Source organism: Rana temporaria, chromosome 4 (genome assembly GCF_905171775.1).
Source record: "Rana temporaria chromosome 4, aRanTem1.1, whole genome shotgun sequence".
Taxonomy (NCBI): Eukaryota; Metazoa; Chordata; class Amphibia; order Anura; family Ranidae; genus Rana; species Rana temporaria.
The window spans coordinates 294,207,906-294,235,285 of NC_053492.1; the positions used below are offsets into that span (position 1 = coordinate 294,207,906).

The 27,380-nt window shown below is 44.4% G+C and overlaps 1 protein-coding gene across 1 annotated transcript; it reads left to right on the forward strand.

The window, feature by feature from the left end:
- Positions 1-149: 149 nt before the first annotated feature.
- Positions 150-26,999, forward strand: TBPL1 (TATA-box binding protein like 1). Its single transcript, XM_040350467.1, has 7 exons — positions 150-442; positions 11,956-12,135; positions 16,517-16,599; positions 17,749-17,812; positions 23,447-23,550; positions 23,636-23,730; positions 26,839-26,999. Exons 2-7 carry the CDS (start codon positions 12,001-12,003, stop codon positions 26,916-26,918), a joined length of 561 nt encoding a protein of 186 aa, XP_040206401.1. The 5' UTR covers positions 150-442; positions 11,956-12,000; the 3' UTR covers positions 26,919-26,999.
- Positions 27,000-27,380: the final 381 nt, after the last annotated feature.

A 27,380-nucleotide genomic window follows, 5' to 3' on the forward strand; every position in this document is an offset into this window, starting at 1 on the left:
TCCGTTAGAAATGCATTGCAATGAGCAGCGGACGGAAACTAACACACTCCCTGTCCTTGAGACTTCTAGTGTGTCACTCACAGAACTGCCCCTCCCTTATTTCCTCCCAGGAAGTCTCTGCCCGGATGTGACGTGTATGCCTCTCATCTCTCCCAACATCCAGCATTCCCAAACAAAGACCACGACCACCCTACACCCCGCCCCTAACCGCCAAGGTCCTCCTTCCAGCCAATCACACACAGACTCTTAGCCCGGGCGGAGGCGGAGAGGCTTGAGCCGGCATAGGCTATTGGCGGCCGGTGCGGGCGCTCGCTGATTGGCGGGAGGGCGGAGCGGCACGGACTGCGCTCCAGGGTTACCAGGTCCCAGCACAGCTTCCGGAAAGACACGGATTTGGATCTGCACTGTACTGGCTGCACCGGCTCTGACGGTGCACTCACAGGTACGTTGTGGCAGCAGCAGGCCCGGCTACGGGCGGGTGGTCTGTGTCCTGTCCCGGGTGGGCGAGTATTACTGAGGAGATGCCGTAGGATGACCGCTCCTTTGTGACACTGCATTACAGCATCCCATTCATTGAGATGGGCTCCCTCAGTGCTATCCCTGCTCACCTGATATGTCACAGCTCCTTCTGCATGCACAGGGACAGCGTTACCGTATGCCCAGGACTATAGGGCCCATAATGGATCACAGGCAACATGGAGGCCATTTACATTACACTCTGCAACCCAAATCTTCCTAGGATATCATTTGTCTGCATGTTCTTCTCCTCCCTTGTGTACACATCTAATAGGCCGGAGACTGCTGCTGGGTGCTGCCATCTTGGATGTGATGTCAGCAGACGTAAGAACTCTATAGTCTTCTCTCCCAGCAGCAACCCAAGAGCTGGGCCAGCACAGGCAGTAGTTAGATATTCCCACATAAGTAAAACCTTAAAGCGGTGTTCCGCCCCAAAAAAATAAATAAAAGCCATCAGCTGCACATACTGTAGCTGCTGGCTTTCAATAAATGGACACTTGCCTGTCCTGGAGTCCAGCAATGTCGGCACCGCAGCTGATGTTTCCGTCAGCTGTCAGGTGCATGCTGCCTCTATTGCGAGTAAGGGGACCCGGCAGTGTAGCCTTTCTGCTTCACGCCGGGAACCCTGCTGTGCATGCGCGGGGCCCGAGCCTCTCTCCTACTGGCCCAGCGGACGGAGGAGGGAGCCCCGTGGTGACGCTATGGCCCGGACTCCCGGAAGTGGGAAAGGATACCTGTCAAAGACGTTATCCTCTCCCCTCCCCCTGAAAGGTGCTAATTGTGACACCGGAGGAGGGGGGGAGGGATCCGATGAGCGGAAGTTCCACTTTTGGGTGGAGCTCCGCTTTAAGTGCAACCTTAATACTGATGAGGCCTGTGATGAAATGGAGTTTGACACCCCTGGTCTAGAACATCATAGTGAAGAAAGAATGGGACACCGCACACCAAGGGCAGCCTGTAATCGGTGTGCAGCATCCCATTCTTCACTATGATGTTCTAGACCAGGGGTGTCAAACTCCATTTCATCACAGGAATTGGAAACAATCCTGGACTGCCGCACTCTGTTAAACGATGTCTTTATTGGATAAAATCAAAACGTGATCCAAAATGGTGCAGTCAAGATGGAAAAGGACAAAAAATGTCTGACATGTTTCACATCGTAAGATGCTTACTCATAGCTATGTTTTGATTTTATCCAATAAAGACGTCGTTTAACAGAGTGCGGCGTTCCAGGATTTTTTCCAATTCCATGCACTTGTGCAGAGCCAGCACCAGTCGGTTTCAGTAGGGCGGAAGCAATCCAAGGGGTCAGGAGCTTTTAGAGCGGTATCATTCCTTTATTTAATTTCATCACAGGCTGCATCAGCATTAAGGTTGCCCTCAGTTGTATTTGGGGTGTGCAGGGTTCAGGGGCGCGCTTGCGTATGCTGTGCAGGGTTCAGGGGCGCGCTTGCGTAAGCTGTGCGAGGTTCAGGGGCGCTCTTGCGTACGCTGTGCAGTGTTCAGGGGCGCATTTGCGTATGCTGTGCAATGTTCAGGGGCGCATTTGCGTACGCTGTGCAATGTTCAGGGGCGCATTTGCGTACGCTGTGCAATGTTCAGGGGCGCGCTTGCGTACGCTGTGCAATGTTCAGGGGCGCGCTTGCGTACACTTTGCAATGTTCAGGGGCGCGCTTGCGTACGCTGTGCAATGTTCAGGGGCGCACTTGCGTACGCTGTGCAATGTTCAGGGGCGCACTTGCGTACGCTGTGCAGGGTTCAGGGGCATGCTTGCGTACGCTGTGCAAGGTTCAGGGGCGCGCTTGCGTACGCTGTGCAGGGTTCAGGGGCACGCTTGCGTATGCCGTGCAGGGTTCAGGGGCGCGCTTGGGTACGCCGTGCAGGGGCGCGCTTGGGTACGCCGTGCAGGGGCGCGCTTGGGTACGCCGTGCAGGGTTCAGGGGCGCACTGAGTATGGGAATTCAGGGGTGCGCTATGTACAGAGCATAGGTTTCAGGTGTGTGCTTCATGTAGAGTTCAGGGGTGTGCTCCGTTCAAAGTGCGGGGTTCAAGGGTGCTCTGTGCGCAGACTTTGGCGCAATACGTACAGAGTGCAGTGTGAGAGTGTGCAACCCAAACCCCTTCTTCTCAAGTCTCAACTCTACTGCCTGGCACTAGTGCCTCCCTGTGTAAGTGGCTCTACTATCCATGTATTCAGCCTTGGCATCTCCCTGTGTAGGTGGTTCTGCGTCCCCTTGCAGGGAGATTGTTCTCTCTCAGATTCTGGAGATCTGTCCCCGCTGTGAGTGTGTGAAGGGATCTGTTAGATCCAGGAGATGCTGAGAGCAAAGCTGTCCCTTGTAAACACAGAAGCCTGACAGCTGGGAGTGGATGGTGAGAGCCAGAGGTGGTGGCATGGAGTTCTAGGTGTGATGGCCACATGACTTGGCTTGGCAGGCTGGATTGGGTCCCTGGGCCTTGTTGACACCTGCATTCTAGAGTAAGCCAGGATTAGGTTCTTGGATGCTGGCCCCCACCCGATGAATTTACGTTGGCGCCACAATTTTTCGTTTTATGCCAAGTTCAAAGGTGCTTTGCATAAAGCGGGGCCCGGGAGCGAGAATGCATCAGCTTGCTATTGGTAGCCCTGGTCGAAGAGGAGGACAACCCTTTTAATCACTTCAATACCAAGCACCCCCCCTGTCAGGACAATTTTCAGCGTTCAGCGATGTCGCATTTTAAATGACAATTGCGCGGTCATGCAACACTGTACCCAAACAACATTTTTATCAATTAGTTATCACAAATAGAGCTTTCTTTTGGTGGTATTTGATCACCTCCTGGGGTTTTTATGTTTTGCTAAACAAATAAAAAAGACAAACTTTTGCAAAGAAAAAAAAAGTTTTCTTTGTTTCTGTTATAAAATGTTGTAAATAAGTACATTTTCTTCTTCACTGATGGGCACTGATAAGGCGGCACTGATGGCATTGCTTTCTCCTTCACTGATGGGCACTGATGGAATTGCTTTCTCCTTCACTGATGGGCACTGATGGAATTGCTTTCTCCTTCACTGATGGGCACTGATGGAATTGCTTTCTCCTTCACTGATGGGCACTGATAAGGCAGCACTGATGGCATTGCTTTCTCCTTCACTGATGGCCACTGATAAGGCCGCACTGATGGCATTGTTTTCTCCTTCACTGGGCACTGATAAGGCCGCACTGATGGCATTGTTTTCTCCTTCACTGATGGGCACTGATAAGGCAGCACTGATGGAATTGCTTTCTCCTTCACTGATGGGCACTGATAAGGCGGCACTGATGAGGCACTGGCAGGGGGCGGTTATGAGGTGTGTCAGACTGACACATCAACGATCGGCGTGCTGTGTGCCCCCACGGATGTGGCTTTTCCTGCTGCATGTCATATGACATCCAGTCGGTCAACTTAACCACTTTGTGCACGTCATTCTGCTATATGGCGGGCAGAAAGTGGTTAATGTCACTCTATTATGTTGCAGCTTACCAGCTCTTAGAAGTGATGGCTGCATTTATTTTCTTTTTCAGGCTTTCTTTTACTTTCAACTGGTGTTCCAGCCAGTAAGTATGTTGTTTTTCAAAAGAACAAGCTGTCTGGCAGATATAGCAGTTACAGGAATGAGACAAACCATTTTACCTCTGGCAGGGGTGCTTAACCACTTCCTACCCAGGCTAATTTTCAGCTTTCAGTGCTATTGCGCTTTGAATGACGAAAAAGGAATGGTCCCAGCGGTCACACAGCGCACCCAATGTGCGCATCAGGGGGCGTGGTTTTTCGGAGGACTTCCATGGACGCCCTTCCAGAACTAGAAGATCGTGCTGTAGCCGTATTTTGGCTATAGTGCAGGATTAAAGTGGAACTTTAGAAAGAAACATAAATTTCACATTAATAATTGTGCTACCAAAATTAGTGTGTGCTGTAAATACCCTCCAGCATTGCTCCTGTTTCTTCTTGCTGAAGCCCAGAGCCCATGAGGTGCAGTAAATCTTTAGGCTGTCAGCAGATTGGCCTCTTGTGGCTCTGATTTTCATCACAGCGGCAAAAAATAGAGAGCAACTGAGCATGTGCGGAGCTTGGTGAGACAGAGGGGTTAATTTACTAAAACTGGAGAGTGCAAAATCTGGTGCAGCTCTGCATACAAACCAATCGACTTTCAGGTTTTATTGCTACAATGCACAGCTCCACCAGATTTTGCACTCTTCAGTTTTGGTAAATGAACCCCTGGATTTTAAACTGTATAGGAACTTATGTTTAATGTTCTACATGGCTACAAAAGGGTGCGGTGCTCAGGTGGTCGCCTAAAATGCCGACTACACAAGCATTAAAGCATATCTAATCCCAAAAACAAAAATGTAATATATTGTAGTTTAACAATCATTAGATGTGGTAACTGCATTTGGTTTCTGTGTTCAGTTTTATTTTCAATTGGTAATCTGGCCAGTAACACTCTTCCTGTCGTAGGGTGTGCTATCTACGGAGGAGTAATGGAGGCACCCTTGGGCAGCGGCATTGCCTGGAGAGGGTGGTGTTAGATGGACTATTAGGTTTACATGGACTTTATATAAGTGACAAATTAAGGACTAACTCCAGTGAATATTTTTTTAAGCAGTTGCAAAAAAAGCTTTTTTTCTCAAGTCGTCTTCTAGGACGGCACCCTGCGAGATGACTGGCTCCACCTGACAGGAAACGCAATCAAAAAAGAGGTTAAAAACCCCGCCCCTCCCCGTGCTCCTCAGTTCTTGATTGTGTTTCCCCACAGCAAAACTATTTTTTATTTTTCCTGACCTAAGGCCTGGGGCTGGTGGTCCCCCCCCTGGGAGCTGGACCGCAGGCACTGGGTAGCCTCTGGGTCTAGTCGGATTTATCCCTCCTAGGGGGTCCCTTCTTACTCAGGGGGGCCTCACTGAGTGAGCTGGAAGAACCCCCCTGAGTGCTGGAGTCACCTAGGATAGTGGCTATCCTAGAACTCCAGGGGCTAGACTCCCCTCTTTCCTGGCCTCCCCCCTACCTTGGAGGTTTCTGGGTCAGGCTCTCTCCGGTGTTTCCTGGCGGTCCCTGTGCGGTCTGAAGCTCCGGTGAGGTGGTATTCGGTTCCCCTTTCGAATTTGGCGCCACACGTGTCACTTCCGGCTCTGCCAAGATGGCGGCCACCATGGGCTTCAGCACGCCAGATACGACTCTCATAGCACCGGAGACACACAAGCACACGCAGCAGCCGAGAGAGAGAGGCGCCCTTGTCCTCCCTCAACATGGAGCGGGAGGACCGGCCGCTCATGGCCACAGCTGCGGAGGAGGCCACTGGGGGTGAGTCTACCTGTTGTGCAGGGGGTATGGTGGGCTGGGACCCGGTTTTCTTCCCCCTGTTATTTATGTGCATTCCTGTGTATCCCTTCTTTTCTTAGGGGAGGACATCATTGCCCAGGGGGGTGCTAGTCGTTCATCCAAGGACACTAGTCGTTTTAAAAGATGTGGCTATTGCAATAGTAAACTGCCCTCAGATCATTCTAAACCTTTCTGTGCTAAGTGCATTCAGAAATTAACAGGGAAAGAGACCTCTCGGATTATGAAGGATTTTTTTGAGGTCCAATCTCAGATGCTCTCTACGCTTAAAGAATTTCAAACGTCTTTTAAAAGCAAGGAGCCTGAACCCCCCACCGCAGGGCCCTCCTCTCAGGAAGGTTCCTCTTCTTCTCACTTTTATAGGGTCCGCCAGGAGTCTCTGGGCTCCCTGGTATCTGACTCTGAGGACTCAGAAATCCCCCCTCAGGAGGAGGGTATGGCAGATAGCCAGGCGGAGGAAGAAGATGAGGATGCCAGGACAGGCAGATATATTTTTTCAGCCGACGAGATGGAGGGCCTCCTTGGGGCAATTTATGCCTCCGAGGAGATTCTGCAGCCAGCAGAACAGGTGTCCACACAGGAAAGATTATACCAGGGCTTAGTGAAGTCTCAGTCTAAGGCCATTCCGGTACACCAGTCCCTCAAGGACATCATCCTCAGGGAGTGGGCCGAACCAGAGAAGAAGCTTCTAAGGTACAAAACTTGAAAGCGTCGGTGCCCCCTTTAAAGAAGAGGAGCAGAATAAGTTCTACAAGGTACCTAGGTTAGACGCCCCCCTCGCACAGGTTTCCAAGCAGTCGGACCTCTCCTTTGAGGATGCGGGCAACTTAAAGGATAGGCGGGCTGAGACCTCCTTTCGTAGGGCTTGGGAGGCTAATGCGGCAGCCTTGAGCTCCGCATTAGCTTCAGCCTGCGTTGCGAGGAATGTGGATTCATGGATCTCCAAGTTAATGGAACATGTTTCCCAGGTTCCAAATTCCAAGGAGATTCTGGACTCCCTATAAGTCATAGGTAGTGCAGTGGCTTACCTAGCGGACGCTGCGGACAGAGCCCTCATCAACTCTGCTAGGAGAGCAGTATGGGTCAAGACATGGAATGGTGATCTTGTGTCCAAGAACGGCCTTTGTGGTCTTCCCTTCGAGGGCTCCCTCCTTTTTGGTACCGGCCTAGATCAGGCTCTGACTAGAGCCTCAGAAAAGAGTATACGCTTTCCTACCAAGTCTAGACAGAACAGGAAAATAACTTTTCGGGTCTCCCAGAGTGGATTTGGGGGTAGAAACCGCCCTTCAGAGAAGAGACCCCCTAACAATAGGCGCTGGGGAGTTGGGAAGGACAAACAGAAAGGGGGTATCCTTTTTTCCAACACTAAACCCAACAATAAAGATTCCAAATGACGAGAAAGTCGGGGGAAGACTCTCCCATTTCCTTCCCAGGTGGGAGAGTATTACTCAGAGCCCCCATATTCTCCAGATTGTAAGAGAGGGTTACAAGCTAGAGTTCCGCCACTTTCCCCCTCTGAAATTTATTCTGACTCATTTGCCCAAGAATCCCCTCAAGTCAGCAGGCCTTCTGCGGAACGTCGCAGAACTTGCAGAGCAGGGGGTCATAGTCCCAGTTCCTCTGGACCAAAGAGGTTTGGGGGTTTACTCCCATATCTTTGTGGTTCCAAAGCCGTCAGGCAAGTTTCGGCTGATAATCAATCTGAGACCCCTGAATGCCTCTCTCCTTCACAAGAAGTTTCGTATGGAGAGTGTTTACAGCCTCAGGACGTTTCTGCGGAGGGAGGTATTCATGGTGACCATCGATTTAAGGGACGCTTATCTTCACGTCCCAATTTTTCCGGGTCATCAGAAGTTCCTCAGGTTTGCGATTACCTCCGCCCAGGGAGTGCAGCATTGGCAATTTGCTGCCCTCCCTTTCGGACTGGCCTCCAGTCCAAGGGTCTTTACAAAGGTCCTGGCGGAGGCAGTAGCTTTCCTGCACTTGCAAGGGATAGCACTAGTTCCCTATCTCGACGACCTGTTACTGTACAATCAGAGTCGGGATCTCCTTCTTGCGGATCTGACCACTGTCATGACTACCTTGGAATCCCTGGGTTGGATTATCAACAAGGTGAAATCCTCGCTCCTTCCGGAGCAGAGGAAGCTCTATCTAGGGTTTGATTCCCTGGAAAGAAAGCTCTTTTTGCCCGAGGACAAGATTCGGGGTCTCATGGCAGTGGTCAGGTCAGCAGTGGGGAGAACAGAGTCCTCTTTCAGGGACATCATGAGGCTGCTGGGCTTAATGACGTCTTGTATCCCTGCGGCCCCGTGGGCGCAGCTCCACTCCAGACCCCTCCAATTCTTCCTTCGTTCCTCCTAGGACGGAAAAAGAGAATCCCTAGATGTCAGGGTCAGTGTCCCAGATCCAGTGAAGCTCACACTAAGCTGGTGGCTTCTTCCGCAGAACCTTCAGATAGGTCTTTTGTGGAGTCAGACCGAACCCGTCAGGATCACCACAGATGCCAGTGCCTGGGGGGCTCACTTGGACGAGCTCCGTGCCCAGGGTTCCTGGAGCCAACGTCAGAGGGAGGCCTCTTCAAACTACCGCAAGCTATTTGCGGTCGGAGAAGCCCTAAAGGCGTTAGAGGAAAGAATTCTGGTCCGGGAGGTCCAGATTCTTTCCGACAATGCGACCACGGTGGCCTTCCTCAACCATCAGGGAGGCACCAGATCCCGCACCCTTCTGGAGCTGTCTCTAGAGATCCTGGGCTGGACAGAACTGAGGATTCCCTCTCTGTCGGCAGTCCACTTAAAGGGGGCCCTCAACTTGGAGGCAGACTACTTGAGTCGCTGGCCCATTCTCCAGGGGGAGTGGGAACTGAATCCAGAGGTCTTCAGCCTGATCTGTCAGCACTTTGGCAGCCCAGAGGTGGATCTCTTCGCCCGCAGGGCGAACAGGAAGGTGAAGCGTTTCTTCTCCCTCTCCCGAGAACACGGGTCGGAGGGGGTGGACGCATTGGCCCAGGTATGGGTATTTCACCTGGCCTATGCTTTCCCTCCTCTGAACCTGATTCCGAGAGTCCTGCAGAAGTTAAGTCTAGCAGTAGGCAAACTTATTCTGGTCGCGCCTTGGTGGCCCAAGAGGACCTGGTTTCCTGCTCTAGAGCGCGGGTCGGTGGCTCCTCCCCTCCTTCTCCCTGTTCGGGCAGACCTTCGGCAGTGTCCGGTTTATCACCCAGACTCCGGCTTCTTCAAGCTGACGGCCTGGTGCTTGAGAGGCGGAGCCTGAGGGAGAAGGGCTGTTCCAAGAAGGTTATTGACACGCTTCTAGCCAGTAGGAAGGAAGTCACTAGGCGTATTTATGCCAAGATCTGGGGCATCTTTTCTCGCTGGTGCTTAGCGAGACAGGTATCCCAGCAGGAGACTTCGGTCATCCTAGATTTTCTCCAAGACGGGGTGGACCAGGGACTAGTCACTAGGACTCAGAGTTCAGGTGGCGGCCTTGATCTAATTTTTTAGATAGACGCCTATCCCAGGATCCCCTAATTAGAAAGTTCCTAACAGCCAGAGATGGGATGTCCCCCGTACGGATTTCTAGGGTTTCACCCTGGGATCTCTCGATTGTTTTGGATCAGTTGACCAAGGCTCCGTTTGAGCCAATTGGCAGTATCCCTATCAGGTTACTCACCTTTAAGTTTTCCTTCCTTTTGGCAGTCACGACTGCCAAAAGGATAGGTAATATGAAGGCGCTCTATTAAAGAGCCATTTTTTCGGTTACTTGAGGACAGGGTTGTTCTAAATCAGAACCCCCTGTACCTTCCTAAAGTAGTGACCACAGGTCACAGGAGATAGTTCTCCCTTCTTTTTGTTCAAATCCCCAGAATGAGATGGAAGCTTCCTTTCATTGTCTGGATGTGAGACATTGTTTATTAGTTTTATTTAGAGAGGGTTAGTGAGTTTAGACGCTCTACCCATCTATTAGTTCATTTTTTGGGCCAGAAAAGAGGCCATCAGGCCTCCATTTCTAGGTGGATAAGGCAGACGATTTCCCTAGCCTATATTCAAGCCGGTAAGGCAGTTCCAAAAGTTAAAGCACACTCCGCACGGTCACTGGCAACCTCCTGGGCAGAAAGGGCCGGAGCTTCGGTGGAGCAGATCTGCAGAGCGGCGACGTGGTCAAGTCGGAACACGTTCCTAAGACACTATAGAGTTGAACTACTGTCACCTCAGGACTTGGTATTTGGTAGAAAGGTCCTGCAAGCAGTGGTCCCGCCCTAAGGTAGGCCTGAAGCTACTTGCTTCTCTCTCAGGGTGCCGTCCTGGAAGACGACTTGAGAAAATACCAGTTACACTTACCGGTAGCTGGATTTCTGGGAAGTCTTACAGGACGGCAGGCCTACTTCCCACCCTTGTGATACATGATTGGTTTGTATTTTTTTTTTTTTTTTTTTCCCGTGCACTGGTGGGTTCATACTTTATCTAAAACTGAGGAGCACGGGGAGGGGCGGGGTTTTTAACCACTTTTTGATTGTGTTTTCTGTCAAGTGGAGCCAGTCATCTCTCTGGGTGCCGTCCTGTAAGACTTCCCAGAAATCCAGCTACCGGTAAGTGTAACTGGTATTTTCTTTTTCCTTTTGGGATAAAGGCTTTAGAATATTGAATAAAAGCCGACCATTGTAAGCAACCCTGTTGTCTTAAAGTGTGGGCATAGTAAAAAAAAAAAAGTACCCACCTCTCTACTGCACCATTAGTCTAATGCTGCAGCTGGCTCTAAGCCCCAGAACTCATCAATCACATGACTGCTGATTGCCGAGTTCTTGGTATTCACTGGGGAGCGGCTGGCTCCGGCTTTCAGTGGCACGCTGAGAGGCTAAGCCAGCTGCCGGTCAAGCATCTGGGTGGCTCTTGTCATTTTTGTAGGGATGCTTCCAGAGCCTGGACTGGCAGTCATGTCGCAGTGGGCTTTAGCTTGCTGTCAAGTATTTCTGAGACAGAAGAACAAAAGTGCTCTCCTGTGATCCAGAAGAGAAGTTGGCCATACCTCTCTTTTTTTTATGGTGACTCAAAACATTAACCACTTGACGACCGCCGCCTGTAGATATATGTCCCGCAATCGTGTCATTGAGCTGTAGAACAGGGAGATGACTATGTAAACAAGGCTTTTCCCTGTTCTGCCTTGTGGACGGACAGTGATCTACTGCTCCCTGTCATTGAGAGCAGTGATCACTGTCATGTCACTTGTAGCCCAGCCCCCTCACAGTTAGAATCGCTCCCTAGGACAATATATATAAACTCTTTGCCCCTTTGGGGCAGCACAGACGCTATACCTTTTGCGCAAACCAATCAATATACGCATATTGTGGTCTTATTTTTTGTTAAAAACAAATGTACAATACATATTGACCTAAACTAATGAAGAAGTTTTGTTTTTAAAAACATTGTTGGGGATATTTATTAGGCAAAAAGTTGAATTTTTTTTTTTTTTTTTCTTTTCTTAATTGTCGGTTAAAGTGACACAGTGGCAAATTGTAAAAAGTGCTCTGGTCAGGAAGGGGTAAAAATCTTCCGGGGGTGAAGTAGTTAAAATGACTGTAGTTTTTTTTTTTTTTCTTTGTCACAAAAGGAAAAAAATGTATTAATTGTTAAATGTTTGCTGGCGTTCAGCTTTAATTTTTTAGTATATTTAAATCTGGTAGTACTTCTAACACTTCCCTCCCCCAGACTGACAATGCTGCTGCTGTCCAAATCTGCCACCCTTTATCCAAAGTGGTGAATTTATAGGGTGTGCGTTGCTGGCCAGATCACTAGGGGGAAAAGAGGAAAATAAACCTAAAAAAAAGAAAACTAATGCAGCCATCACTAGAAATGATTGGTAAGCTGCAATATATTACCTTTTTTTTTTTTTTGGTTACTACTGCTTTCATTTTTATTGACTTTGAGTAGAGAGAAACAGTCTGAAAGAAAACAACTTCTACCCATATCCCTCTGTGACAGTTAAAATGTTATCTAATGTAAAGCTATTAAGCTTGAATGTGAACATATCAGTCTTTCTGTGATCACACATATAGGCACTGTATATTAATTTTTGCATATTACTTTTTAGGGTGCATGCTTCATGGTTTGTACAAGAATCGAGTAATCCACCTCAATGGATGCGGACAGCGATGTGGCATTAGATATTATAATCACAAATGTTGTATGTGTGTTTCGAACCAGATGTCATTTAAACTTGCGAAAGATTGCATTGGAGGGAATAAACGTAATATACAAGCGTGAAGTTGGCGTGAGTAACTTTCTTCTATCCTTGTCTCTCATAGCTACATCTTATGGAAAACTTAGAGTGCTTGTAAACCTCTGAAATGAAAATTGAACAAAGCATATCCCTCAATAGCAGGGGTCTTCAAACTACGGCCCTCCAGTTCAGGAACTACAATTGCCATCATGCCTAGTCATGTCTGTGAATGTCAGAGTTTTGCAATGCCTTATGGGATGTGTAGTTCCGCAACAGCTGGAGAGCGGTAGTTTGAGGATCCCTGCTCCATAGTGTGCATTAGCCTCAATAAAAAAAGCATCTAGTTTGATTCCTATATTTTCTCTTCTTTCTTTGTTACCTGCAAGAGTTACTTGGTCACTCTGACAGGTTATGTTGACACCCCCCCCCCCCCCCCCCTTACGCATAGGTGATTAACAGTGTCGGCTGTGCATGTTTCCCTATGAGACTGTGTACAGGGGGGTGTCCAATCCACCCACTCGAGTTTCCTATTATGTCTGTATTCTGTAAACCTGCTGACAATGACGTGTTTTTAAAACTGTATCTATCACAACTACTTACAGTATCCAGGTGGATATTGTACTTTTTTCTTTTTTTTTTTACTGAAGAAAAACTGGCTACAAATAGTAAATAAAATTAATTTTTTTTTAAATTTTTGCTGTATATTTTTATGCCATAACCAACACCAAAAAAAAAAAAAATGTAAAATAAATTCTCCTACTCCTGATGATCGCAGTGATATCTATGCGTTGTGTTTTTTATTTTTATTTTTTTGTACCCATAGTAGGATACGGTTTTTTTTTCCTACCTAAACAGACACTAAGACCCCTTTCACACTGAGGAGTTTTTCAAGCGGAATAGCGCTGCTATACCGCCTGAAAAACTCCTTCACTGCTGGCGGGAGAGAAAAAAATCTCCTGTCAGCAGCATCTTTGGAGCGGTGAGAGGAGCGGCATGTATACCGCTCCTTCTGCAGAGGCGCATTGCGGGCGGTATTAACTCTTTATCGTCCGCTAGCGGGGGTTAATACCGCACCGCTAGTGGCCGATTCCTGCGGTATAGCGCCACTATTTTTAGCGCTGCTATACCGCCACCGCGGCTCCCGCTCCAATGTGAAAGGGGCCTAACTGACACTCGCTAAATGAATTAAGCCCTCATCTAGTTTATTTATTACAGATTTCTCCTCCTACAGGAGGAAAAGATACAATGGATCTTTTGCTCTTCACAGAGGAAAAACACTGGGGCTGGTCTTAAGTCCTTGGCATGATCGAGCGCAATCCCAACACAAACACAGGAGTGCATATATGTGGCTCCTAGGAATAAATCCCCCTTTCTGGATGCTGCATATATGTGTGGTTAAAGCGGGGGTTCACCCGAATTTTTTTTTTTTTTTAACATTAGACTGAGGCCAATTGTGGCACAATCGGGTGTTTGGTTTTTTTTTTTTTTTTTTTTTAATCAATGCAGTACTTACCTTTTTAGAGATAGATGTTCTCCGCGGCTTCCGGGTATGATCTTCGGGACGGGGCGTTCCTATTTGACAGGCTTCCGACCGTCGCATTCATCGTGTCACGAGTTGCCGAAAGAAGCCAAACGTCGGTGCGGCTCTATACGGCGCCTGCGCACCAACGTTCGGCTACTTTCGGCAACTGGTGACGCGCTGTATGCGACGGTCGGAAGCCTGTCAATCAAATAGGAACGCCCAGTCCTGCAGTCCATACCCGGAAGCGGCGGAGAACATCTCTCTCTAAAAAGGTAAGTACTGCATTGATTTAAAAAAAAAAAGCACCCGATTTCTGCTTCCCACAATTGGCCTCAATCTAATGTTAAAAATTAGTTTTTTGGGTGAACCCCCGCTTTAAGGCTTTCAGTCATAAGGATTATAGGGAGACGGGGGGGGGGGGGGGGGGGGGGCGGGGGCTAAAGAACTATTACAAAGAAAAAGTTGAGATTTGCATATACTTAATAGGGTGCCTGTATCCCTGGAAACACTTCTTGTTGTTTCATACTTTTGTTATTTATTATTATACAAGATTTATATAGTGCCAGCAGTTTCCTTGCTCAAAATGTGAATAGTTAAAAAAAGAAAAACATATTTTTTTTTTTAAATGGTTGATTGCACTCAGGTTAAGATTAATATTTTCAGAAAATTTAATTTAGGAGTCATCCTCATTAATCCCAAACCACTTTACATACGGTGCCTTGAAAAAGTATTCATACCCCTTGAAATTTTCCACATTTTGTCATATGACAACAAAAAACGGAAATGTATTTTATTGGGAATTTATGTCATAGACCAACACAAAGTGGCACATAACTGAAGTGGAAGGAAAATGATTTAAACTTTTTTTTTTTTACAAATATGTTAAAGTATTTTGGAAATCAACCCCCCCCCCCCCCCCCCCCCCGCCGTGGTGTCACATTTGGCACCTTTCAGGGGGGAGCAGATACCTGTCTAATACAGGTACATTCTCCCACTTCCTGGCATAGATCACCTCTGTGATCTACGCCACTTCCGACGCCTACTCTGTACCCCCGCTGTCTTCTGGGAGACACACAGCTCCCGATTCGGCTTCGGCTGCCGACATCGCAGGCACCCAGGACAGGTAAGTGTCCATGTATTAAAAGTCAGCAGCTGCTGTATTTGTAGCTGCTGGCTTTTAATATATATATATTTTTTTGTTAGTGGGACCTCCGCTTTAAAGTGTGGTGTGCATTTGTATTCAGCAGTCAATACTTTGTAGAACCAACTTTCTCTGCAATTACAGCTGCAAATCTTTGTGGGTATGTCTCTACCAGCTTTGCACATCTAGAGTGACATTTTTGTAAAATGGCTCAAGCTCTGTCAGATTTGATGGAGAGTGTCTGAATAGCAATTTTCAAGTCAGATTCTTACTTGGATTTAGGTCTGGACTTTGGGACATTCTAACACATGAATATGGTTTGATCTGAACCATTCCATTGTAGATCTGTCTGTATGTTTAGGGTCATTGTCCTGCTGGAATGTGAACCTCCGCCCAGTCTTAAGTCTTTATTTTTTATTTTTTTATAATTCTTTATTTTATTTTATATATTTTTTCCACATACAAAGGCAACCTCTTCAAACATCTTGTATACCATGACATCCATAATTCACATCAACTAAACATCTCTTGATCCTTATATGACTTACTTCATCCTATACCCATCACAATATCAGCTCTCCCTTTCACTTGCTCCAGTACTACCCTTTACGTAATCTTACTTCCTTCGACTTCACCCGTCGGAGGAGTATTTTAGCCAAAGGGAGTCAGTCTCAAGTCTTTTGCAGACTCTAACAGGTTTTCTTCTAAGATTTCCCTTTATTTGGCTCCATCCAGCTTCCCTGTCCCTACTGAAGAAAAGCATCCCCACAACATGACGGTGTGTGTTCAGGGTGATGTGCAGTGTTATTTTTTTCGCCACACACAGCATTTTGCTTTTAAGCCAAAAAGTTACATTTTGGTCTCATCTGACCAGAACACCTTCTTCCACAGGTTTTGCTGTGTCTTACAAACTGTAAACAGGAATTCTTATTGCTTTCTTCTTGCCACTCTTCCATAAAGGCCAGATTTATGTAGTACCCGACTAATTGTGCTGTGGAAAGATTCTCCCACCTGAGCTGTGGATCTTTGCTGCTCTTCGAGAGTTACCATTTACCTCTTGGATGAACGCTCTCCTTGCCCAGTCTGTCAGTTTAGGTGGATGGCCATGTCTTGGTAGGTTTGCAGTTGTGCCATACTCTTCATTTTCAGATGATAAATTGAACAGTGCTCCTTGAGATGTTCAAAGCTTGGGATATTTTTTTTATATTTTTTATAACCTAACCCTACTTTAAGCTTCTCCACAACTTTATCCTTGACCTGTCTGGTGTGTTCCTTGGATGCTGTTTATTCACGGATGTTCTCTTGGGAAACTGAGGGCTTCACAGAACAGCTGTATTTATACTGAGATTAAATTACACACAGGTGGACTGTATTTACTAATTAGGTGACTTCTAAAGGGAATTGGTTCCACTAGATTTTATTTTGGGTATCGGTGTAAAGGGGGCTGAATACAAATGCACGCCATACATCAGATATTTATTTGTAAAAAAAAATTGAAAACGGTTTATCATTTCCCACAATTATGTGCCACTTTGTGTTGGTCTATCGCATAAAAAACAAATAAACATTTACGTTTTTAATTGTAACATGACAAAATGTGTAAAATTTTCAAGGGGTATGAATACTTCAAGGCATTGTATGTATAAAAACAACCAGAGCTCAGTGTTTTCTGTCTTCTTCCTTTTTATTTTTTTTTATACCGAAAGATGCATTTATTGTAATTTTTTGATTGCTTAGACTAAATGTGTTCTTTCTTGCTCTTATGTTAGAAGGTGTTGATGAAACTGAGAAAGCCTAGAATAACTGCTACAATCTGGTCATCTGGAAAAATAATTTGTACAGGAGCTACAAGGTAAAACATTTCTTCAAATTTCATGAAAGTCATCAGGACAGGTCTTGCAAAGATGGGTGAACAAAGCTGTATTTTCTGTCAAAATATAAAGCGCACATTTTCAATATTTAACTTGCTGCACTTAGTAATTAGTCCAAAAGTAACATTTCTGTTTTTCTGGATAACCATGTGCCAGAGACTCTGATGGTAACTCCGACTTCAGCTACCCCAAACACAGCCATGTAAGCTGGTCCCTCTCGTTCTGTTATTCTCTCCTACATTAAATAATACATAAGATATTGAACTGCATAAATAAGACCTACTATATAATGGTCATAGCAATTAAAAGGTGCTGATAATTTGGGTATAACATTTTGAATTCCAGATGCAAAAGAAACTTGTCGGGATAGAAATATTGGTGCCGACATCACTGAATTGAAGCTTACAACTTTTCATAAGAATCCAGATTTGATAGCACCATATTTTTACATAGGCTGAACTGGTGTCTTTATTCAACCCAAGTGGTTTCCTTTTAATAACTCCTCATATGACTCCATCCACCAACATACACTAAAAACCTAAAGGAAGTATGGTCCAAGCTTTTTGGTAATGCTTGTCTTTTGGGTCACAAGAGTGCACTTACTTTTGCTCTTGTGTTCCAGGATCGGCAGGCTCAAGCCCACTGTCGGCTGATGTCAGTGCCATTCCAGGTTCTTGAAGGATCTCAACCATTTTGTCGGAATCCACTTGGCTGCCTTGTGGACAGTAGACTCCAGATCTCGGCATGGGGTGGAGAGCTGGAGTTAACTGCACCCACCTGCCTGGCACTCCATGAGCGCTGAAGGGGCTGAGCGGAGACAGTCTGTCACTTCTCAGAGTCATGTGATGATTCAGTTCTTAGGCTTAGAAGGGGGGGGGGGGGTTGATCGGACAGCTGGAACATCAGACCAGTGCTGCAGCATGGAAGTATTTTTTAAATCTTATACTTCTGTTAAATATCATGGTAATTTTTTTCCCTATCAGCCAGATTCCATGTTCTAAGGCATGTTATACTGGCATCTAGTTGTTATGCATTACATCGTTTTTTTTTTTTTATTATGCTTTTATTTTTTTATTATAGTTTTGTACTCCCCATAACAGTTTGGCTCATTGTTTTCTTTTCTGCTCTAGTGAAGAGGAAGCCAAATTCGGTGCTAGGCGGTTGGCTCGTTGTTTGCAAAAACTTGGCTTTTTGGTACAGTATTAATTTTCTCTGTTTATGCACAGGTATAACGTGTGTGTGTGTGTGTGTGTGTGTAATATACTTTGGGCTATATCAATAATGGTTGTCATCTATGCAGTACAAAATAATGCACATTCAACATTAAGACAGCTGTACCCCTCCTTAACCTCCCTGGCGGTATGATTATTTCAGATTTTAGGTGCTGAAAGCGGTACCATTATTTTGCAAGGAAATTTGTCGTTTTACAATGTAGGCCTGTAATTCTTATGAATAACTCACTTAAATCTGTCCAAACAAGAGTCTAGTAGGCATCCCGGGTATGAAAACGTTTGAAAAACAAAATCATAAATTATAATATAATAAATAATTATAATAAATAATAATATAATTATAATAAAAATGATTCAATAATGTAATCAACTCAAAATCACTGAAATTTGCTCAGTTGCAGAATTGTCGCTGTCATTACTTTTATTTTTTTATGACGAATTTCCCCACAAATCGCTATCGCACAATTCTGCAAGTTATTATAATTTATTATCGCTGTTTTCTAGCTGCTCTAAAACCACTTTTGACATAAAGCTGACGCGTTTCGCACAAGAGTTCGGTGCTTAGTCATAGCTATGACTAGGCAATGAACTCTTGTGCGAAACGCATCAGATTTATCCAACTGCTTGCTGTGCTGTGCTGTGCTGTGCTTTTGTAGTGCTTTTTATCGCTTTACAACAATAAAGGCTACCTTTTTTAGGTTTATTTTGGAGTGCGGCTGTCCATGAAATTCTTTCATTGATTTTTGCCTTTTGCATTGCCAGCACCCACGGTCTTTGAGGACACTAATTGCTTTATTGCACTCATCTGGAGTGGTGATCTCCTTTTCTTCATGAAGAGGGGGGTCATTTTCCAAAGGGCAAGTGGTTAAAGTACAGCAGTCAGAGCAGCTATGTAAAAGCAGGCATATACCTCCTGTTAGGTGGGAATTCCTGCCCAATGTGTCCCAGGAGTCCAAATCCATATGTAGGTAATGAATGGTGACGCTTAGGCTATGGCTACACAGCTGATTAACCACTCTTAGACTGGCCACTGTGTGTGTGTGTGTGTGTGTGTGTGTGTGTGTGTGTATATATATATATATATATATATATATATATATATATATATATATATATATATATATATACGCACACCATTCATTATACACCATTCATTATATATATATATATATATATATATATATATATATATATATATATATATATATATATATATATATATATATATATATATATAATTGTGTGTGTGTGTGTGTAGCAGCAGGCGGTCCGCTTTAATATACATGTGGTCTCAGCGGCGGATATGCCGCAAAATCACTTTTATGGGTGACGGGAGAAGTGCCGCTTCTCGGTCGTCTCCGCCGGTTAGTGTAAATGTGAGAACTGAGGTATTTTTGACCCCAGACCTCACATTAACGAGGCCCTGTCCTGCTTATTTATATTACAAGGGATGTTTGCATGCCTTGTAATAGGAATAAAAGTGATCAGAACATTTTGTTTTTTTAAGGGACAGTGTAAAAATAAAAGTGAAATAAATAAGAAAAAAATAATTTTAAAGCACCCCGTCCCTTCGAGCTTGCGTGCAGCAGTGAATGCATATGCAAGTCAGGCCCACATATATAGATGGGGCCAGATTCAGGTAGACTTACGACGGGCGTATCAGCAGATACGGCGTCGTAAGTCCGAATCCCCGCCGTCGTATATTTAAAGCGGATCTCCACTCTAAAGTGGAGTCCCGCTGATCGGAACCCTCCCCCCCTCCGGTGTCACATTTGACACCTTTCAGGGGGGAGGGGGGTGCAGATACCTGTCTACAGACAGGTATCTGCACCCACTTCCGGCCCTACGATACGGGCAAAGGACGGGTTTTTTCCTTCCTTCCCGTCCGTCCCCCGTTGTATGCTGGGAACACTCGGCTCCCAGCACACAGCGGGAGCCAATCGGCGGGCGCAGCGCGACTCGCGCATGCGCCGTAGGGAACCGGGCAGTGAAGCCGGAGCGCTTCACTTCCTGGTTCCCTCACCGAGGATGGAGGGGGGAGCAGCAGGGTGACGAGCGATCGGCTCGTCATCTGCTGCGATCGGCGCTGGACTCCAGGACAGGTAAGTGTCCTTATATTAAAAGTCAGCAGCTGCAGTATTTGTATCTGCTGGCTTTTAATATATTTTTCCCGTGGCACATCCGCTTTAAGCTTAAATATTGCTAAGATACGACCGGCGTAAGTCTCCTACGCCGTCGGATCTTAACTGCATATTTACGCTGGCCGCTAGGGGCGTGTACGCGGATTTACGCCTAGAATATGTAAATCGGCTAGATACGCCTATTCACGAACGTACGCCCGGCCGTCGCAGTAAAGATACGCCATTTACCTAAGGGGTTTTCAGGCGTAAAGATAAACCACCAAAAAGATGGCGCAGCCAATGTTAAGTATGGGCGTCAAATTTTTCAAGTCGAATGGTGCTGGCCGTAAGTTACGTTCACGTCGAAAGCATTGACGATTTGCATTGGCGATTTGCCAACGTGATTTGGAGCATGCGCCGTTTGATCGAAACGTCATTTACGTGGGGTCACACTTAATATACATAAAACACGCCCACAGCTTTAACATTTGAATTAAGCGGGCTTACGCCGGACCTAATACGCTACGCCATCGTAACTTCAGCCGCAAAATCTTTGAGAATACCATACTCGCCTCTCAAAGTTACGGCGGTGTAGCGTATAGGAGATACGCTACGCCCGCCTAAAGGTATGTGAATCTAGCCCATGGTGTTTAAACCACACATGTGAGGTATTGGAGCAAGAGCAATAATTCCAGCCCAAGAACTTCTCTAACTCAAAACTGGTAACCTGTAGAAATTTGTAAAGGTCGCCTATGGAGAATTTTAAGTACCAAAGTTTGCTGCCATTTCACAAGAGGCGCAGTTTTGAAGCATGACATTTTTGGTATCAATTCTATATATATTTTGTGTGTGTGTGTGTGTATATATATATATATATATATATATATATATATATATATATATATATAATTAAAGTTTGAGTATTCCAAGTAATTTTCTAGCAAAGAAAACCGATTTTAACTTTTATAAGCAACAAATGTCAGAAATATAGGCTTGGTCCAGAGGTGGTCAAAACTCATTAATTTTTTTTGACTACTCTTTGGTAACGTAAGTTGTAACACCTGAAAATTAATATGATTCAAATGAGGTAATGGTCAACAAGTCTTAACCCCTTTTGTTGCTTGGATGGACCCTTTTTTTTCCAACTTTTTAAAGTGTTACTAACCCCACAACAGTAACATCAGTCTGCATGCAGTGAGGCATGCTTGTTATACTCACCTAAGGGGTAAATCATGCGCAAAAAATAATAATCCTTTCCTTCTTCCACAGTCCTCAATCCATCTGTTAATAGAACAAAGCCCTAGGAGGCACTCTGCACTTGCTCAGTTTGGTGTGTCTTGCTAGAGAGTTTTTTTTTTTTTGGGGGGAGGGTGCATGTGATCAGCACAGGGCCATACAACACTGTCCAGGCAAAGTCAGGGGTCATGCAACCTCATAGGACAGTCAGAGGAGAATGAAAACTCCTACTACAAGCTTTAACCAGTGCTTGGTCAGACACTGATGGAAGTCACAAGACTGCTTTATACTGCTGATGAGAAAAGGTACAGGTGGTCCCTGGGTTACAAACAAGATGGGGACTGTAGGTTTGTTCTTAAGTAGAATCTGTAAGTTTGAATTGGTACATTTCTAAAGTGTAGCTCCAGCCCAAAAAGCTTTTTGGATGGCATAGGGAAGGGTTTATCGCCCCTGTAACATTTGTTTTGCTGTCTGTGCCCCTGTTCTCAAGATTTCACCTCGCTTTCTGTCCCAATAATAATTGGATTTTGAAAAATTTGGGTTATTAGTGAAACAAGGATTGGCGATAAAGCATCAGTGGAGAGGAGACACCCTTTTCCCATATTGACGCTTACAGGAGAGAATTTCCCTTCCATAGGGTAGATTTCCTCTCACTTCCTGTTGTCTCCTTCCGTTTGTAAGTAGGGTACCGCCTGTATTTAGCATTTTTTTATATTTACTAAAATAATTTAATTTCCATGTTCTGTGTGAGACTAGAAGGGTACTGGGTTTAGTAATACTTTAAAATGCACCTTTAGACAGATTACTTAAAACCCCCTGTGTGTGTGTGTGTGTGTGTGTGTGTGTAAAAAATATATATATATATATATATATATATATATATATATATATATATATATATATATATATATATATATATATATATATATATATATATATATATATATATATATATATATATATATATATATTGCATACAATCCCAATCTACCACCTGGTCGTGATTTTTGATAAAACATGAGGCTCTGCTGAATAAGTAGATACCAAATATGTAAAGTTTCAACATTGTGCATGCTTGTGAAACGGCAAAATCTAGGGTACACAAAATTATCTATAGGTTACACTTTTTAAAAGCCCATTAATTAACATTTAATCACAAATAATGGCCCTATATTGACTGAGCATGGATAGCCATACCAGGCAGGGTTTGACAGCTGTGAACCCAGAAGTGCTCAGAGATGTTTGTCCTTCCCAGGGGATATAAGTAAATGGTAGTTCTCTGATCTCCCAGCGCTTTCCATCCTAACATCGGCCATGGTGGTCCTTGGAAAGATATGCCCCAAACACATGGAGGCAAGGGGTGCTCAATGACAAGTTTATAGAGACTATCTGAAACCTGGGAGTAAAATGTAAAAAGTTCCTGATGCTATAGTGCAGAGATATGCAATTAGCGGACCTCCAGCTGTTGCAGAACTACAAATCCCATGAGGCATAGCAAGGCTCTGACAGCCACGAGCATGACACCCAAAGGCAGAGGCATGATGGGATTTGTAGTTTTGCAACATCTGGAGGTCCGCTAATTGCATATCCCTGCTATAGTGGCTAAACACATCTGCTGGATCCCAGAATGCACTAGGGGTGTCTGTGTTGAGGTGGGGTGTAAACCAGGATATTTGCGTATGATTTTAGGGGTACACCTAGTGTGCATGAAGGAGATATTTTTAGCATATAAAGGCACATTTTACTATGCAACTTCACATATCTTAATTAAAGCGGAGTTCCACCCATTTTAAAGTCGGCTACAAAAAGTGTAGCTGCTGACTTTTAATAATCAGACACTTGCCTGTCCAGCGATGCGGCGCCAGCATTGTCCTCTCCACGGTGCCGGCGTTCTAACTGTGGGCGCCCGGCTTTGGCTTCACAGGCGGGCACGCATTGCGCATGCCACGCTGTAAATGAATGGGCAATCTCCTGGGACCTGGGACCTGTGACGTGTCCCAGAAGATTGCAGGGAGGGAGAGGGGAAAGGTGATCTTTCTTCTGGCTCCAGGGGAGGAAGTGAGAGCTGGGTGCCTGTAAAAACAGGCTCCGCTTTAACAGAATGGGAATATTGCACATATAGTGTTTGTGTGTAATACATTTATATATATATATATATAATATTCTCACTAAAATAAGTGCACACATGCTAATAATGAATATTGCTCTTATAATTCTGTTTCTTTGCTTTTGTATTACAGGTAAAATTTACAGAGTTTAAAGTTGTCAATGTGTTGGCAGTGTGTACTATGCCATTTGAAATAAGGCTTCCAGAATTTACAAAGAGAAACCGCCCTCATGCAAGGTAAGTATTTTTATTTTTCTGATCTATCATTTTAATTCATCTCATTCCAATGCAACTTTATGCTAAATATTGTGTTTTTGTGCAGTTATGAACCTGAACTTCACCCTGCGGTTTGCTATAGAATAAAGACTTTAAAAGCAACACTACAGATTTTCTCGACTGGAAGTATTACAGTAACAGGTAATACACGCACACGTTTTACATATTCTTTCTTATGCCTAATGCAGTTGTGAACCAAAAGGTGTGCGTTTCATTTTTACATGGATGGTTAAATGTGTTTTTCATACGTGGTTTGTGACAAGCAAGCAATGCTTCTGCTATTCATAAAACGTTCTCTCCCCCCTCCTAGCAAAAAACAGTACAGTGCTTGTGCTATGTAATTTGACACGTTCTATCACTTGAAATACCTGGCTGATCCTGCCTGGTTCTGTCCTCCCTTCCTTCTGTAAACTGACCCCGGTTTCTCATGGCTACTGAGCCCTGACACCATGGTCAGTTTATGTGCCTCCGTCATCTGCAGCTCTTCCCCCTCCCCTCCCTGCCTGTCGGCTCTGCGCGTGAGTCGAGTGGAGTCTTTACTCTTCCATTGAGAAGGATCAAGAGTACCACATGTTGGCTACTGTCAGTAATAAGGAAAGGTTGTTATGGATTCTGTGCACTATGTCTACTGATGCAGAGCAAACAGATATTGTCCTTCTCATTGTTATTGAAGAGATATATGGCCATCCAGTCATTATAAGATAAGTCTCGTGGTCTTGATTTAAGTTCCTGTGGGAGGAAACAGTCTTATACACTCTACCTTGCCCTACAGCAGGGTTGTCCTACCCTTTGACCTTCGTGGGCCACATTGGAAGAAGAGAAATTGTCTTGGGCCACTACTGAGGATAGCTGATGAGCAGAAAAAGTCAGGCAGATCACAAGTTGGATTACTGATATAGATAATGTACTGAGTAATAAGACTTTTTTTTACTAAAATTGTAAAAGACTAACCTAAAACGAGTGCGATATTTGACACTGTTTTGATGAATTTACGCATCAATATCTGTTTGGATAGATGTAGTAGCAATTCTCAAGGTGCTCATCAAATATTTTGTTTTTAATTTTTCCCTTTGTGTGCTTCATCTTTGAAAATAATTGCTCACAAATATAGGTGCTGCCAAAAACTAATGACATGAATAAGGTGGGAATGGGATATTTTTTTAATGATAATAGTCCAGTAAAGAGACACTGTAAAAATTTCCTTCAGCCTCATGTGTTCGCTAATTGTTACTGCATCATTTAAAAATTTTTTTTTTTATATATATATATATATATATATATATATATATATATATATATATATATATATATATATATATATATATATATATATATATATATATATATATATATATATATATATATATATATATATAAACATTTTCAAATACGTTTACGATTTTGTGTTGGCCCGTATTCAAAGCCACCTTGGGCCACAGGTTGGACACCCATGTGATGTATGGAGAAGAAACAAATCCTCGTTCATAGGTTGTACTTGTTTTTCTGCAGTCTTCTCTGCAGCCATTTAAAGTAAGAATATATACTGTATTTATTGGCGTATAACACTCACCTTTTTCCCCTGAAAATAGAGGGTAAACTGTGCCTGCGTGTTATATACGCAGGGGGCTGTGGAAAGTTTTTTTTTTTTCCCCCTGAAACTTCCCTTTTAAAGTTAGGGTGCGTGTTATACGCCGATAAATACGGTACATCTTTTCTGAGCTTTCAGAAAGCAGGGGGTGGGGAGCTGGTTACACTCCAGTGAGGGAAGGGACACAGCAGTGGCTGTCATTCACAGATTGTGCACTGGAGCTCCCGTCCCCTGTCACCTGTTTTTTATCTCTTGCTGTCAGCAAAACTTGTCTTAAGTGGCCCATGATAGCAGAGGAACAAGGCAGTAGACAGAAATGACAATTGCTACTCTGTATTGAGACAAGATTACGCTTTGTTCATATTTCATGTCGGAGGTTTACAAGCACTAAAGTCACACATGCATGTGCCTTCAAAATTGTTATTTAAGAAATGGAACATCTATTTATTTTTCTATTTATCATTACCAGAAGTATTGGGACACCTGCCTTTACACGCACATGAACTTTAATGGCACCCCAGCCTTGGTCCATAGGGTTCGATATTGAGTTGGCCTACCCATTGCAGCTTCAACTTTCCTGGGAAGGCTGTCCACAGAGTTTAGGAGTGTGTCTATGGGACTGTTTGACAATTCTTCCAGAAGCGCATTTGGTCAACATTCCCATAGACACACTCCTAAACCTTGTGGACAGCCTTCCCAAAAGAGTTGAAGCTGTTATAGCCAACTCAATATTGAACCCTACGGACCAAGATTGGGATGCCAGTAAAAATGATTCTGGTGCATGCAAAGTCTTGAACAAAGTTCCAAACAATTTTTAAGGCTGATGTACACACCAGCCCTTGGTAAAAAGCTCTCACAGGTTCCCTCCTTGCTTTACAATGTGGTTCGTGTTGGATTTACAATCCTATGTCATATGTAGGCCGGACTGGCACTTTGTAATGAGGAAGTCCTGAAGAAAAGTGGCAACCTCATTACAGAGGCAATTGGGTGCAATGTAGCTCCAAAAAAATGTTTCTGAACTGGTGATCAGTTTCTGAATTTGAGTGAGTTCTAGAAATATAGCCTTCTATAGTGCTTTTTTGATTGGGGTGTAGCATTGCTTTGGGCATTCATTTTCTTTTCTGACTGCTGCAGATTTAGAATTGGAGTTTTAATACCATTCCTTACCTATGAGCAGTGATCAGGTTTCCTCATACTAATCCTCATGAGTATCATTCCTCACTAATGAGCAAGGATCAGTCTTCCTACCTCACTCATTAGCACCGATAAGTCTTCGTAGTCATACCATTCTTCGCTCATAAGCAAGGAACAGTCTTCTTTCTTCCCTCCCTCTTTAATACTATCCCCACTCGTAAGGATCAGTCTTTTTATACCAGTCCTCACTCAAATCAAAAATGAGTCTTCATAGCGTCCGTACTTGTGAGCAAGGATGTGTCTTCATGTTATTCTTCACTGATTATCAGAATCATTCTAATTCATACCTTTCCCCACTTATGAGTGATCAGTTTTCATATGAAGCACCACTTATGGCCAAGGATCAGTCCCCCCCCCCTTTTTTTTTTCTTCCTGTCTTAACTAGCAGTGTTACTGCATATGTGTCGGGTACTAAAAATGTTTAAGTACTTCTAGGATAAAAAATGTTGTCATTTCTTTTTCTGCAGGTCCAAATGTGCAGGCCGTTGCCACCGGCGTGGAGCAGATTTATCCTTTTGTGTTTGAAAGCAGAAAAGTTATTTTGTAAATAACCACTCTATGAGCCCACCCCTTTTAACCACTTCAAGGATTGAGATTTTAAACCCAGGCATTTTAAAAATAAAAAAAAGGAAACTTGTAACTTGATCAAAGAAAATCGGACCAATAGAGGGACAACGCTTCTTCTTACCCTGTTGTCTGTCGCAGTGTTGCCGCTTTGTGGATTCAGAGACATGTCTGTGTTTTAAGAAAGGACTGTTTACAAGACGTGGACCTGCTGCTTTTAAACATCTGTGCTATTTATTTGTGAAGTAATTTCCATGCATTCATATGGAGAGACCTGTACAGACGTGCACTAAGGCAAATCATTTGTTTTGAGCTTGTGATTTATTTATAGTATTTTACATTTTTTTTTTTTTTTTTAAATATGGGCACCAAAGAAAATGTAAAAGTTTTCTTCTCACTCATTGAATGTGTTTTTATAAATGTTTTCTTCTCATAGCACATGTCC

Bases quoted from the DNA above. Each gene is read 5' to 3' on its own strand.
- TBPL1 (XM_040350467.1), top strand. From the start codon at position 12,001: ATGGATGCGGACAGCGATGTGGCATTAGATATTATAATCACAAATGTT. The intron at 17,813-23,446 runs GTACAGTATTAA...TTTGTATTACAG, and splicing joins TGCAAAAACTTGGCTTTTTG to GTAAAATTTACAGAGTTTAA. The intron at 23,731-26,838 runs GTAATACACGCA...CTTTTTCTGCAG, and splicing joins TGGAAGTATTACAGTAACAG to GTCCAAATGTGCAGGCCGTT.